We start from the raw sequence: 14,250 nt of genomic DNA, 5'->3' as shown, positions 1-14,250 counted from the left end.
GCATAACCCCATGACAATAGATTTAGAAAGAGGTGATGAAACGTGTAAGAAACACAGAGTCCAATTCTATTTGGTTATTCCTAAAAACAGCTCCATGGATTTATACATATTGTTCTTTTTTAGTAACAACAGCTTGTGTTCAGGTCGAATAATGACTTAGTGGTGCTTGTTTGGCCAAAGAGCTGGAATGTTTGAAACCAGAAACATCAGGTTGAATTGATGGGAAATGGTTTCCTTTATCAAGCTAAAGTGCATCACATGTGTGTGTGTATTATAGTAAGTTTCTGGAGGTAACAAAACAAAAAAAAATCAAGGAGCGCGATAAAACCTTAAGACAACATGACATTGAGATACTCATCCCCTTATTAGCCTATTTCCACATAGCCTCGAACTTGAACATCCTGTTACGGAGCACGACCTGCCCAGAAGGTCATCTCATGTTGTATATCACTTAAAGGACAAATCCGGTGTAAAATGGATCTGGGATATGTTTAGTATGACAACGAGTTGGAATGTTCGTTTGGGAGCAAAAAAGCGCGCATAGACGTATTCTTAAGCTGGCTGTTTTTTGCTGATTCTACCAAAACGCTATAAACATGGAACGATGGGGGCATGTGTTAAGGTAAAAACTAAATCGTTATTTTAAACCACTTAAAATGCTAGAAGTAGCCCGACTCTTCTTTGGTAGTATAATAAGGGTCTTAACATATAAAACGAGGCATTGATAACTTTGTAAGTGCACAGATTGTTTATTAAAAAGGACATTTTATACACACAATACCATCAGTAGTTCACCCGTCAACGCCATGTTGTTTTTAAGACTTGATAAGTAGATTGGCGAATACAGAGCTTGCGTGTTTTTCACAGATGTCACAAGCTCTGTGTTCGTCAATCTACCTATCGAGTCTTAAAGACAAGATGGCGTCGACGGGTGAACTACTGATGGTATTGTGTGTATAAAAATGTCATTTTTAATAAACAATCTGTACACTTACAAAGTTATCAATGTCTCAATGTTAAGACCCTTATTATACTACCAAAGAAGAGTCGGGCTACTTCTAGCCTTTTAAGTGTTTTAAAATAACAATTTAGTTTTTACCATAACACATGCCCCCATCGTTCCAAGTTTATAGCGTTTTGGTAGAATCGGCTAAAAACAGCCAGCTTAAGAATGAGTCTATACGCGCTTTTTTGCTCCCAAACGAACATTCCAACTCGTTATCATACTAAACATATCCCAGATCCATTTTACACCAGATTTGTCCTTTAAGGCCACCCTCTTCTCTGATTGGCTCAGAATGAAAACCCTGTGATGTCACTTCCCGCACAAAAAGACAATGCCGGTGAAATCCCCTGACACCGAGCCGTCCAATCAGAAATCAGATGGATTTTAAGTGTTTAGCTCACTTTTTTAAAAATATCAAAACGACCCTGCAAAAATAAAATCGATCCGGTTCATTTCCCTGTTAAATGTAACCATGGGGCCGGCTACCATGGTAACAGGAACCATTGGAACTTGTTACCATGGGACCCGTTACCATGGTACCCGCTCCCTCGGCGCCGCTGCTCATTTGTAGACCTGCACGTGGCCGTGCAGGGAGGTGGTGTTCCCCCCGCAGTCGACGTACTGGTACATCTCCTGGGACACCTGCTCCGCGTGGCCGAAGTACGACGTCGTCACGGTAACCCTGAGGACAACATTTACGTTCAGGGTTGTTTAGCCGTAGGGGGTTAGTCATCGTTCACTAGGACACACCGCTGACACTGGGGATCAAACCCAGAACCTCCAGGCTGAACCGACTCTTCAAAATCCCACGCACAGTATCCAAGATAGTCGACCTCCCCACCCCCGACCTGCCTGAAGCAAATGAACTTGCTATCGCACGCCTGGCACGTGTAATAGTCAGCAGCCCTGACCACCCCCTTCATCAATTCTTCATATTACTCCTATCTGGCCGCAGATATAGGGAACTAGACTTTGTCCCCTCAGCCATCATAGCAGTGAACAAAATTATGTTGATTTATCATCACTAGTATATTGTCCATGTCATGTTTATTCCTGTCTACATGTTTTTCGCTGGTAAGAGGGTTTGTTATCTGTCATGTGGGGGGTCATGGATGGATGTTTTGATTGCAGCTGTCGATATGTTTTTATATGTTTTTCGGTGGTTTATGTGGGAAGAGAGTTTATTTGTTATCTGTGTGCTACACAGTGTTGCTACACTGTGTTGTGCCTTTTTAAATGTATGCTGTCCTGAAACCAACTTGACTGAGTGAAAACAATTATCCCCTTGGGGAAATTAAAGAACCTAACTAACTAACTAACTATCCTCCCCCCAGTCTCGGGGATTTCGTCCGCTTGGCTTTTGGGTTTGTTATCTTTCTAGCAGGCTGGCCATGGGTTCGAAGGTCAGGGGTCAAACCGTGTGTGGGAAAGGCCTTCGCCAGCGTCGTCGTGGCGACAGTGTGTAGGAAAACTGTAGAGGATCCCTCGACTCATGTCAGAAGGACGCAGGATTAGTTAGGGAACAACCAATACCTAGTACCCAGACGACATACCTAAGGTACTGAAACCTTCAAGTGCTGCACCCTTTTGATGAGCTGCGTTCTAGCATTTATATTTAGGGGCCTTACACTTTTATCCAAGGCGACTTACAATAAGTACATTTGTCAGAAGAAGAGGAACAACAATATATCTGTCGGTACAGTATGGATGTTCATAGAACCAAGTGCCAAGCAATAACAATCGCTAGGTTAACCCATTTCCAAGATCCATTGCTAAACAATGCTAAGTACTATTTTTAAATGGCAGGAGGTAAAACGTACAATGAGTTAGAGGGGCATGGGCAGAGCTTATCTATGCTTACTCCCAGGCTTTCCTTCCTGACATCTCTGAAATTCTGATGGACGAGTAGGCTGCCTACAAGAGTCTGTTTAGAGCAAATCTTTGCACGGTATTTGAGAAAATGAGGAAGTGTGCAGTGTTAAAAATACTCACTGCATCATGACCACGATGTTGTGGACTCTGATGGACGGCAAGGTGCAGTAATCACTGTGAACATAAAAGCATGGTTTATGTTATCACATTTAACTGGTTCTAAAGGCACCATGAAAATTACCTTGGTTACATATTTCCTTAGTCCCTGTTATGCATTTCTACCACAAACTACGTGTGGACATCACTGCGAGCATTGGCAATCCTGCCACTTTGGCAAAATCTTGGGTCAATACTTACAACATGTAGCTCATCTCATCGGCGATGGTGGTGGGAATGGTGTAGTCGATCTGGAAGGTTTTACAAAGTAAATGGTAAATGGACTGTATTTATACAGCTCTTTTCTAACCAGTGGCCACTCAAAGCGCTTTACAATAGTATACAATATTGCTTAACATTCACCCGTCCATGCACACATTCACACACCGACGGCGGTGTCGACCAAGCAAGGCGACAGCCAGCTCGTCAGGAGCAGTCAGGGTGAAGCGTCTCGCTCAGGGACACCGCGACACTGCTCTACCTCCTGAGCCACATGCTTCCTTGAGCCACACGCCGCCTGTACCGAAACAACATTTCGGTACGGGTTCATTTGGAAAAAAGCAATGAGGCATCCAGACTTTGCAGAGCGTGACTGAGTGTCCCTGACATTTCTCTGGTTTTATCTTGGGAAACTGTTGAGTCATGGGCTGATGGCCCAGGGCTGACACTGCCTCCAACAACAGACGCACACTTAAGATCGAAATAAGACAGCGGCTGCTGGAATATGGGGAGAATGTTTAGGATTATTTGTTTTAAAAGGCGGATTAATGGCAGTAGTCATAGAAGCAGCTACTGAGGTGTCACACTGGGACACGGGGAGTCAGACGAAGAGGTAACGAGCTAGCAGTACCACAGGCCTCTGTAGGTATTTAGCATGTGTAAGTCAGCGCAGGCTGTTCCCAGAGCAAGCCTTGTTCAAACAAAATGATTATCTTAGTTCAGCCGGAGGGCAAACACTGTAAAGGCCCAGTGTATACCACCACTTTCACCACAAGCCGTTTCAAAATCTATGTTGATGTAATGACACCACAAGGGGGGGTGTCCTCCCAGATGAATGACAGACAGGTAGGCCTACCACTAGGTAAAGTCCCCAAATGAGGTTGACGGTCGATCTCTATATCTTACACCTGCTTATTAGGATCAACACCACACTATGAACCGTTTCCCATTAAGAACCACTGCAGTGTGTGTGTGTGTGTGTGTGTGTGTGTGTGTGTGTGTGTGTGTGTGTGTGTGTGTGTGTGTGTGTGTGTGTGTGTGTGTGTGTGTGTGAGAGAGACCTGTTGCTTGCCCAGCGGTGCGATCATGGTACTGTTGTTGATCCTTGCCTTGCCGATCACCGTCTTGGAGAACTGGACCTGGGCCGTGATGTTGGTCAGGGAAATGGCGTAGTAGTTGTTGTTGGTGATGTTCAGAGTGTTCTGGAAGGGGAGGATGGATTGAATTGAATTGAAAATGGTTTTATTTCAAGTAAAAAAGAAAAAAATAAGCAATAATAAACAATAAAATAAAATGATGAAACAAGTGGACAGTTACAATAAAGTAATACTTACACACAATGAAAACCACAAATGAAAATAAACTGTTATCAGTGTTTCCCACAGACAGGTAGCAATGTGTGGTGCCCCTGGTACCGGTGGCCGGACCAAGTGCCACGGTGCCGTGGCGGTCGTCGGGGTCGGTCATCAGAGTGTGTGCAGCGGGCGGTGATCAAACACACACTTTCTGAAGCTGCCATGTTAAATATACACCTGTATGCTTATCTATTGTCACCTGATGAAACAATTTTAAAGCTACAAGGAGCATTTTAAATTATTCAGCTCAATCTTAATTCTTTAACGCAAGTTCTTTAAGAGAAGACAACTAAAAACATGTTTACCAGAACCCTGCCTGGTTTCATCCCTTGCCCCAGCTCCATACATTACATGGCAGGCCAGTAGAAATAGTTTGCTCATACAAAGACCTGGACTTTATGTTGGAGAAAGACCTGTCTGTTAAGTTTCATGTTGAGATTTACTCACCAAAATTGATTTTAAAGTTTAGTTTTTACCTAAATGTTTGCCTATGTTAGTGGCAATCTTTAGAGTCTGTGACATTTAAGGAATGAATTGCAAAAAATAACTAAAGCAGGAGGTTTTTATTTCAAATACTGAACTCAAGACCTGCCTCAACCAATATCAACCTGTTCTTGTATTTAACTTTCTTGGTAAAACAAAATCAATAGTATAATGTAACAATATAAATGTAATAATAAAAATAATAATAGTCCTTCAACCAATCAGACCAACGATCGCTTCGATCGCATAAATCGCTCCCCTGTCGTCATTGTGTTAAACCAGCCAATAGCGCGCCAGGGGGAAAAGCCAGCTTGGTGATTGGCTCCAGTAAGAGCGGATCGGAAACAGAGAGAAATGTATCGCTCTCCAGCCCCTGCTGCGGAGCGAATTCAAATCGCCGGCAGAATGGGCTGGGGGTACCCAGTCTAACACCGTAGCTCAACTATAACCGCATTTCATATGAATCGCATCGTTTGCTGGGTTGTCAACGTTATCTAAGCTGACTAAGGGTGCGGGATGTTCAATATCAATAACGTTGAGTTCATAAGGGCTAACATTCTCTTTTCTGAGTTAACAATAATTTTGGGCAGGTGTTTTTGAGCACAGTATAACATACTAAACTTTGGTAAAACGGTCGTCGACCGTCTTCTCTGTGCCAACTATCCCGCTGCTGCAGGGTTTCCTTTGATAGGTGCGTTGAGAGGAGGAGCGGGCGAATCAGCTGTTAATAAGTGTACCCGCGCACCAAAGGCATGAATGCGCGCTTGTCTCTGTGTGTGCGTTTTCGTGTGCGTATGCGTGTGTGAACGAGAATGTCAGGGAGAAAGAGTGCTATCAGGAGATGAATGAACGGAACGATATCTACATTTAAAAATCGCAAAAAGAAAAGAAGAAGCAGAATCAACGTGTGGCGCTCGGTGTCGATTCTGTGGCGCTGCGCCACACATTGGTCTATGTATGGGAAACACAGTGTATGAAGAACTGAGTAAAAATGAGTTCCGGTTTCCGAAGACCCTTCAGTGGAGGAAGGTGGAGCGGGTGGAGGCAGGTGACTTACAATAAGTACATTAAGGTACACTAATGATGTTCATGGAAACATGTGTTTTTAAGTGCAAGGACATAGAACATACAATAAGTGAGTAAGAGGGGTGTGGGGGGGTGATTTTTGAGTCTGAAGTATTTCATTTATTGACGAGTTTAATCCCAAAAATAAGAAATATACAATAATATGAATAAGGAGAACGTTTCTACGAGATGAAAATCAATGTTGCACCATAGGCTTTATTAGAAACGCACCAGATGAAGTTCGGCGGCTTACCGTGATGTTGAGGAAGACGATCCTCTGGTCCGAGTCGTAGGAGACGAACGCCGACTTGACGCCCACGTAGGAGACGTCGATGGTGCGGGGGAACAGGAAGAAGACGGCCAGGCTGGACAGCAGCAGACAGATGGACACCGAGATGGTGACATACAGCTTCCTGTGGGGCCGACCGACACGCGTTGAGGTTACGTACGCCATGGATAGTCAACAGTGTTGTCACGACCCCACTGGTATATTCAAAATGGCTCTCTGTCAAGGCAGGAGTCGAGACACATAAGTGGCAGCAAGCCACAGCTGGCAGGCGACTAGCTTCCGGCCAGGTGAGCAGTGACTCACCTGGGTTCCTGGTGAGCCCTGGTCCTTCTCTCTCTTGTTGAGGGACAGCCCAAGCGTTGGGGTAAACGGTAGCCTGTCCCGTTTTGCTATTGTTTTACATATAACATAGACTAACACTTGACAAACATCCACGACAAAGGGTCGGTCACGTTCCCCGTAGGAATCCCTAATCCAGGTACTGTCCTTGTATGAGGGCTAATAGGCTTTACATAGTCTTGGTTTCTGAGTGTAACCAAGTCTGGGCACCATGCTGTCTATTCAGACACCATCTTGCTTCTGTCCACCATCTTGGATCCGTTAGGTGACCGCTATACGGCACCTGTTAAGTGTAACTTATAACTTGTAACGACTCAACCTCTGTTCTTGTGTCACTCAGTTACCAACAAGCTATCCTTATAATATATAAAGATCATAATAGTTGAGACCTACCCGCCCACCACAAGAACCTGAAACTTCTAGTACATGTGGTTTATTTAGCAGAGGCCTTTAGCCATGCAGTGTTCTCAGAGACATGACCCCGAGGAGCAGGTGGGGTCAGGTATCTCTGCCTGAGGAGACTTACATGTGAGGTGGGAGCCTCTGGGGATCAGACCCAGTCATCATCGCTCACCACTTCGCTAACAACATATTCTTATAGGAGAAAGGCTCTGGCACTTTGCTTTAGAGTTCCTCCCTCAACGATCGCAGAGCTCCAGTTCTGAAACGATGGAAGGGGTTTTTCCAAGGAGCTTTAATACTCACGTTCTACTGGGTCTGAGTCGCTGGTCGCTGTATGGAATCAGAGCCACAAGCTGGTTTTCCTGTCCTGAAAACGAGGGTAACATCGCGCGATAACATGTTAGCATTACAAAACGGGGGTACATCGCATCGCTGAGGAGGATTTAGGACCAGACTGGTACTAGTAGCAGCGATTACTAACGCAATTGTGGTTTGAGTTTTTAAATGGTCGGCTTGTTGACGAGGAGACGAGACGCTCACCCCGCGGTATCCTGCCGGTGCCCTGGCACGTGGGACAGGTGACGCTGTCCCGTCCGGTGAACTCGACGTAGGGGAACTGAGACACGTCTCCGTGCTTCCCGTCCTCCTCGCCGTGCGTGTCCGTGGACTCTGCGTTGGTCGTGAGCGCGTCCTGGCCGTCGTCGCCGGGCTTGGCCGTACGGGAGCGGGACGAGCCCATGGTGTGTCCGTGTGTCCGTGTGTCTGTGTGTCTGCGGGGGGGGGGGGGGGGGGGGAGGGGTGGCTTTAGGACGCGCTCAACTCCACTCGCTGGATCACATGCGTGACCGAGGACGGAATGTGGGATTGGTTCTGGCCGACTGACAGAAGGCCCCTCCGGTAGTCAACGAGTATGTTTCAAAGTGGGCATGCCAAAAAGAAGGGCGATACCATGACTCGTCATTTAAGATGCAAGAGATAATAGTAAGTAAGAGGGATATGCTAAAGCAGGGGTTCCCAAACTTGGGAGGACCGGTAGCCAATTTGAATGCCTTCATTTTAAGATGCATCATTTTTTAACGAAGGATGTGGCTGTTTTTCAAGATGGTCCATTTGTCATATTCACAAAAATTAAAGCAGCAGCAATGAAATGCCTCTCAGGATGAGTCTCAGGATCCCTTCAACAATTTAATACATTTAAAAACTACAATTTATAAAGAGACACAAGAAAAGTCACCTGAGTATAAACACAAAGTAGTTTACGGTGCTTAATTTACAGTTGTTTAGTTAGTTAGCATATTATGAACTAGGTGGCAACAAATTGTACAAATTGAATATACCAATATTTCACAAAATATTTCCATTTTCTCCACTACAAATAAAAGTATGGAGTCTATGGGTTGGAGGATATAACATAACTCGTATAGCCTAAGTTATAAAACATTAAATATTTATTATCATTTTTTATCATCCTTTTCTGGGAAATATTTTCAAGGACCGGTACCAACGGGTCTACGGACCGACTCCGGTCCGGGGACCAGGGGTTGAGGACCCCTGTGCTAAAGGGTAGTTCCACCCAGTGTGTGTGTATATTGTTCAAACCCCGGTGCGTCTGTGCCCCAGCCGCCATGGCTGTGCGTAACACGAGTACACAATGTACTAACAGGACCTGTTATTCCGCCCTGTGGGCACATTGTTACAATCAATTCACAGTCTACATCTACGAAGCCTTATATTTGCATTATGCACCCTGTCATCATCGGCAGCGTTTAAATTAAAAGCTTATTTTATACCATGGCCCTTGCGGAGTCACCTGGCTCTATGGTCTATAACGTAACGTTAAGCCGATGGGGAGACGCTTTGAGCTCCGTACGCGCCGTTCATTGTCTAGATTTAGCACAACGTCGTTCAAATCTCGTTTTTATAGTCTAAAATAGCATGTGGTGTGCGTATCTTACCGTCTATACGCTCTTTTGTCTATTGTGTATTTGCCATTCGATCGCAGCGCTGTTTGTTGTGGTGGACGAATCGAAGCCCCGCGGAGCACCCGCCTCCCCTCCTCTCCTGATTCGATGAGCCAGTTAAGCGGGGGACGCTGATTGGCGCAGATGATAACTGCATCGGCTCTCCTTTTATAAAAGTTGTTGTGTGTTGGTTTGCTTTAAAATAAACGCCTTCCAAATAGTTCGGCTTGGACTTTTCTTCCAGTAAGGTTAATATATGACTGATGAGATCCTTGTTGTTCACATCGTCAAGTCCATATAAAGGAGCATAGGTTACTATGATAAAGTATAATAATAATAATATAATAATAATATAGGAGTCAGAAATGTACCCCCCCCCCCCCCCTTTGTAATAATCTTCATAGTGGTCCGCATGCCTTTTCATGTAATATGTTATGTTATAGTACGTTCATCAAAGGGTTGATTTAATCCTGCAGTTCCTCCACTGACCAGAAGATGAAAGTGTTATTCCGTGGGTTTGTGCCTCAGAGCTGAGCCTGTTAAAGACAGCACACACACAATGTTGTAGCAAATTATTACATTAGCTTACCTGATTAAATGGTTTCTAACAGAGACGATTCTAGACCCTCTGACACAAACCAATCTAAAGAATGTTCAAATTGGCTCAAAAACAAAGGCGTGCTCTCAGAGAAACTGGCGATATAACAATATAGATTATTCTTGCTCTTAAATGGAGTTAAACTAGACTCAATTAATTCTACACGACTTTGAGATCGATTGTACGACAGAATTGTTTGGCTTTCAGTATGCTGTAAATAGCCAACACTTTAAGGCTATAAAGTATAAACAATATAGGCCTATGTGTGTATGTGTGTGCGTGAGTGTGTGAGTGTTTTGTGTGGAACGTTGGGTACAATGTTGGTGTGCTATTAAGAGACTCTGCTAAAATAGATACAGCGTCCCTATACAATAGTATTTGCTCTAGTTTTCAACAAAATTCCTTCGGATTAGGCTTCCGATAAATGTGATGAAGTTCTCTCTCTCTCTCTCTCTCTCTCTCTCTCTCTCTCTCAGAACTACCAATAGGGACTGCAGAGTGATGAAGTTCTCTCTCTCTCTCTCTCTCTCCCTCCCTCCCTCCCTCCCTCTCTCTCTCTCTCTCTACCCCCCTCTCTCTCTCTGTCTCTCTCTCTCTCTCCCTCTCTCTCTCCCCCCTTTCTCTCTCTCTCTCCCTCTCTCTCGCTCTCTCTCTCTCTCTCTCTCCCTCTCTCTCTCTCTCTCCCCCCTCTCTCTCCCCCTCTCTCTCTCTCTCTCTCTCCCTCTCTCTCTCCCCCCTTTCTCTCTCTCTCTCTCTCTCTCTCTCTCTCTCTCTCTCTCTCTCTCCCCCCCCCCCCCCCTCTCTCTCTCTCTCTCTCTCTCTCTCTCTCTCTCTCTCTCTCTCTCTCTCTCTCTTAGAACTACCAATAGGGACTGCAGAGTCTGGACCATGAGAGTAGGCCCAGGTGAACCAGTGATGGAGCGGAGTTCCCCATTCGCTTGCCGCTCTCAGACTTGATGGACGTCTTCAGAATCAAAATCAGAAAACGTTATGGTCCCTGGGGGGAAATTGTTTCTTTCCAGGTGCTCCATACAAATAGAAATTACAAACGTACTTGCGGTTGCGTGTCTGGCTGCCTTCCTTCGTCATGGTCAGGGGTCTGCTGACCTGAGGGGGGGAGGGGACATGTGATTAGGATGAGTCATGGATCGCATGCGAGCTACAACTCCAATGGTCAATTGGAAAAAAATCGTCAAAATATAGGAAATAAATCATTTAGTCAATATTCCTTCAAAAGTTTTTAGGCAGTTCTTGTTTAAAATTTGTGTTTGTATTGTTCACAGAAGATAATCTTGGGATGTCTTGGGATATTAATTTTTCAAATTAGAATGGTGGTGAATTTGGGGAAATTAAATGATGGCTGACTAAATTTCCGACAGATTTTGGCCTACATGTCTTTATTATAGGCCTAAATATACCTATGTAATCGTTTTATATATACATTTACATTTTCATCGTACCTCAACGTCAACATTTGTAAAAGGTGTAGATTGACTCTAAATTCTAACCAATGGAAACGTGTAACGGCTGTTTTAAATAATAATAAATTATTTAAAACAGCCGTGACGCGTTTCCATTGGCCGTTACCGTGACGAACTCGGACAAACAAACCAGACTCGATAACAAAAACATATGGAAAAATGTCAGCTGACAGTCTATCAAAGCAGGTTTTGGAGAATTTTGAGCGAAGAAGCTTTTAATTTCTTCCAGGATCAATCGAAAGGGACTACATTACGCTATGGAGGGGTATATTCAAAACTTTAAAGGGGACATATTATACCACCAAGTGTGATCACTACGGGCTTATCACACTCACACCTGGTGGTATAATATGTCCCCTTTAAAATACATACAGAAGGTAACAAGCTTAAAGGTCCCATGGCATGCTACTTTATGGATGCTTTAATATAGATATTAGTAGGCCCAGGGTGCGATTTGCCGGTGGGGATGGTGGGGATTATCCCCCCCTCTGGTTTACACGTCCTACCCTCTGCTGAATTATTTTTATCCTCGGTGGGGATAAAAATTATCCCCCCCACCCAAAGTATTTTCACCATTACATCGTAATAATTAACAACCAAAATACACAGGGTCCGTCTTCATTTTGAAACATTTTAAAATGTTTCTCAAAATTATCCCCCGCTCTGGTTTTTTCACAAATCGCACCCTGAATAGGCCCCATCTCAAACGGCCGCGTCGGGTTCTCCGACGTCTCTGGTTCTTCCACGTCCACATCAATCTGAAGTAGACTGAACCACGACATGGAGGAGAAAAGGATTGTTGCCCGCGGTTGTCTCCCGCCTGAGCCTAAATACACAACCAAAATACACAGGATCCGTCTTCATTTTGAAACATTTTAAAATGTTTCTCAAAATTATCCCCCCCTCTGGTTTTTTCACAAATCGCATGCGATTTGTGAAAAAAAACAAAAAAACAGCATAGCGACGCCACTGATGGAAGGCAACACTTGCCCTTATCTAGAACTGGTTTACCGATACACAACGTTTAAAACTGAGCAAAGTTGATGCCAACAGACGGTAACAACGTCAATCAATAGTAAAGCATGTGATATGATGTTCCTCCTATTCATGCGCATCACTAGTAAACCATCTGCACCAACTGGGCAACTCTGTTGTCAAAATTTGGCCCGAGTTGCTGAACGGAAGTAGAATCATAACAGCGATGTAAACGCACCGTAACAACCGGAGTTGTGAGTGCGTGAAACACAGCCATGTGTCCGAAAACGGTGAAACGATTTTCAGTGAACCAGCGAATCTGAAATCATCAAATTTGTGGAAGTCCTTTTGGTCTTATAAGAAGGAGGGGATTATTGACAAAAGCTTCGCTATTTTTTAAATTGTGTAGGACAGCGATGAAGTCTATAAATAAACAAATACATAGACATGTAGTTCTAAACCCAAGTGGGTGCTACACACTGGTGGTTGTTAGTGAGGTCCCCCCTTCACTGTAAAGCATCTTTTGGGTGTCTAGAAAAGCGCTATATGAATTCAATCCATTATTATTATTATTATTAAATTTGTAAATGTGTCTTCCATTTTTTTTCCCATGCCATAAATAAATATAAAAACCTAAGATTCCATGGTCCCTATACCATATAACTATTTGAAAGTAGGCAATGGCTCTTTTATAGAAGGCTTATTTTAATAAATATAAAATGAATGTGTTAACGTTAAACAAAAATTAACTGTAGACGAGCTGGCTGTCGCCTGGCTGACACCGCTGTCAGTGTGTGAATGCGTGTATGAATGGGTGAATGTTAGGCAATGTCGTAAAGCGAGAGAGCACTGGTTAAAAAAGTGCAATATAAATGCAGTTAATTTACCACTTAAAAAAGCCTGATTCCCATCAGTTACAGAAAACAAACCCCTTTTTGGGGTGGCACACACACACACACACAGGAAGGTGTTGAGAGCAGCAGTGAGCGCTGTATCCCGGGCCGCTCTCCAGACCAGGGTGGTGAGGATCAACCAACTGATGAGCAGCACCATGAGGCAGGAACACAGGGCAGGGGACGAGGCTAGGGGAGGGTGTGTGTGTGGGTGAAAATATTATTCACGTTTTTTTTTAATGTATTTACGTATCTATTTATTTATTTATTGAACATTGGATATTTTTCCAACACTTGATTATTTTTACCGACTTGGTTTTGGCGTTCAAGGTTCAGAGGTTTGTGGGAACAAAAAGGAAGCTGGGCTTCTGTCCTTCGGTTCTGAGCGTCTTCCGTATCATGTGTCGTCAGGTGGTGTGTCAGGCATGTTCCACCAACAAGTTCTATCTGGAATATCTGAAGAACCAGCCGGCTCGCGTCTGTGACCATTGCCTCATCAAGCTCCAGGATAACAGTAAGAGATGAGGGATCTTTGGCGATGTACAACTCTGCTAAAATAATTGTGATTTAACAAATGATAATCGTATCTAATTGTCCCGTTGTCCAGGTGACCATTTTCTAGGAAACATAAGAAAATTCCTGCTGCACTTAAAGAGGTGGGTCACAAAGAAATGCGAACACCGGCATCCTTTTGAAAATAAGGGTTTTTTATTCACAATTACCTAACCCCAGACCCATGGAACCAGTCGGTCCAATTGGATTTGACTGAGGTTTGATTTCTACATGTGCAACTTTGTGGGTATTTCTCCTGTCTTCTTCTAGGTTTCTGCCAACACAGAGAACACCTCCATGAGCGGCCACCTCAACAGGTCAAAGGGCAGCAAGAAGCAGTGGAAGAGACTGCGGTTCGTCATCAAGGACAAAGTGCTATACACCTACGCTGCCAGCGAGGTACCGGGTCGCGATCACACCATCTGTGTCTGCCTTAATGTTTAAAACATGCTTCAGTGACGATGAAAACCTAGAATAGACTAGATCTATATTCACCCAAAGGGGAAACTGGCTCCTCCTGCACAAGTAGGCAGAGGGTCAGCAAAACTGAAATAAGTCCAGTAAAAGAATTAACATGTAAACAAGATACACCAAAATAATTCCC

At 44.1% G+C, this 14,250-nt stretch overlaps 1 protein-coding gene across 1 annotated transcript; it reads right to left on the bottom strand.

Moving 5' to 3' along the window:
- Positions 1-988: 988 nt before the first annotated feature.
- Positions 989-9,210, bottom strand: tmem106ba (transmembrane protein 106Ba). Its single transcript, XM_079756585.1, has 8 exons — positions 9,142-9,210; positions 7,727-7,956; positions 7,490-7,553; positions 6,410-6,569; positions 4,315-4,455; positions 3,236-3,285; positions 2,999-3,052; positions 989-1,688 (listed from the first exon to the last, which is right to left on the bottom strand). Exons 2-8 carry the CDS (start codon positions 7,923-7,925, stop codon positions 1,568-1,570), a joined length of 789 nt encoding a protein of 262 aa, XP_079612711.1. The 5' UTR covers positions 7,926-7,956; positions 9,142-9,210; the 3' UTR covers positions 989-1,567.
- Positions 9,211-14,250: the final 5,040 nt, after the last annotated feature.

This window comes from Pollachius pollachius (genome assembly GCF_949987615.1).
Source record: "Pollachius pollachius genome assembly, chromosome: 1".
NCBI lineage: Eukaryota > Metazoa > Chordata > Actinopteri > Gadiformes > Gadidae > Pollachius > Pollachius pollachius.
This window is presented reverse-complemented; position numbering and strand designations above follow the sequence as displayed.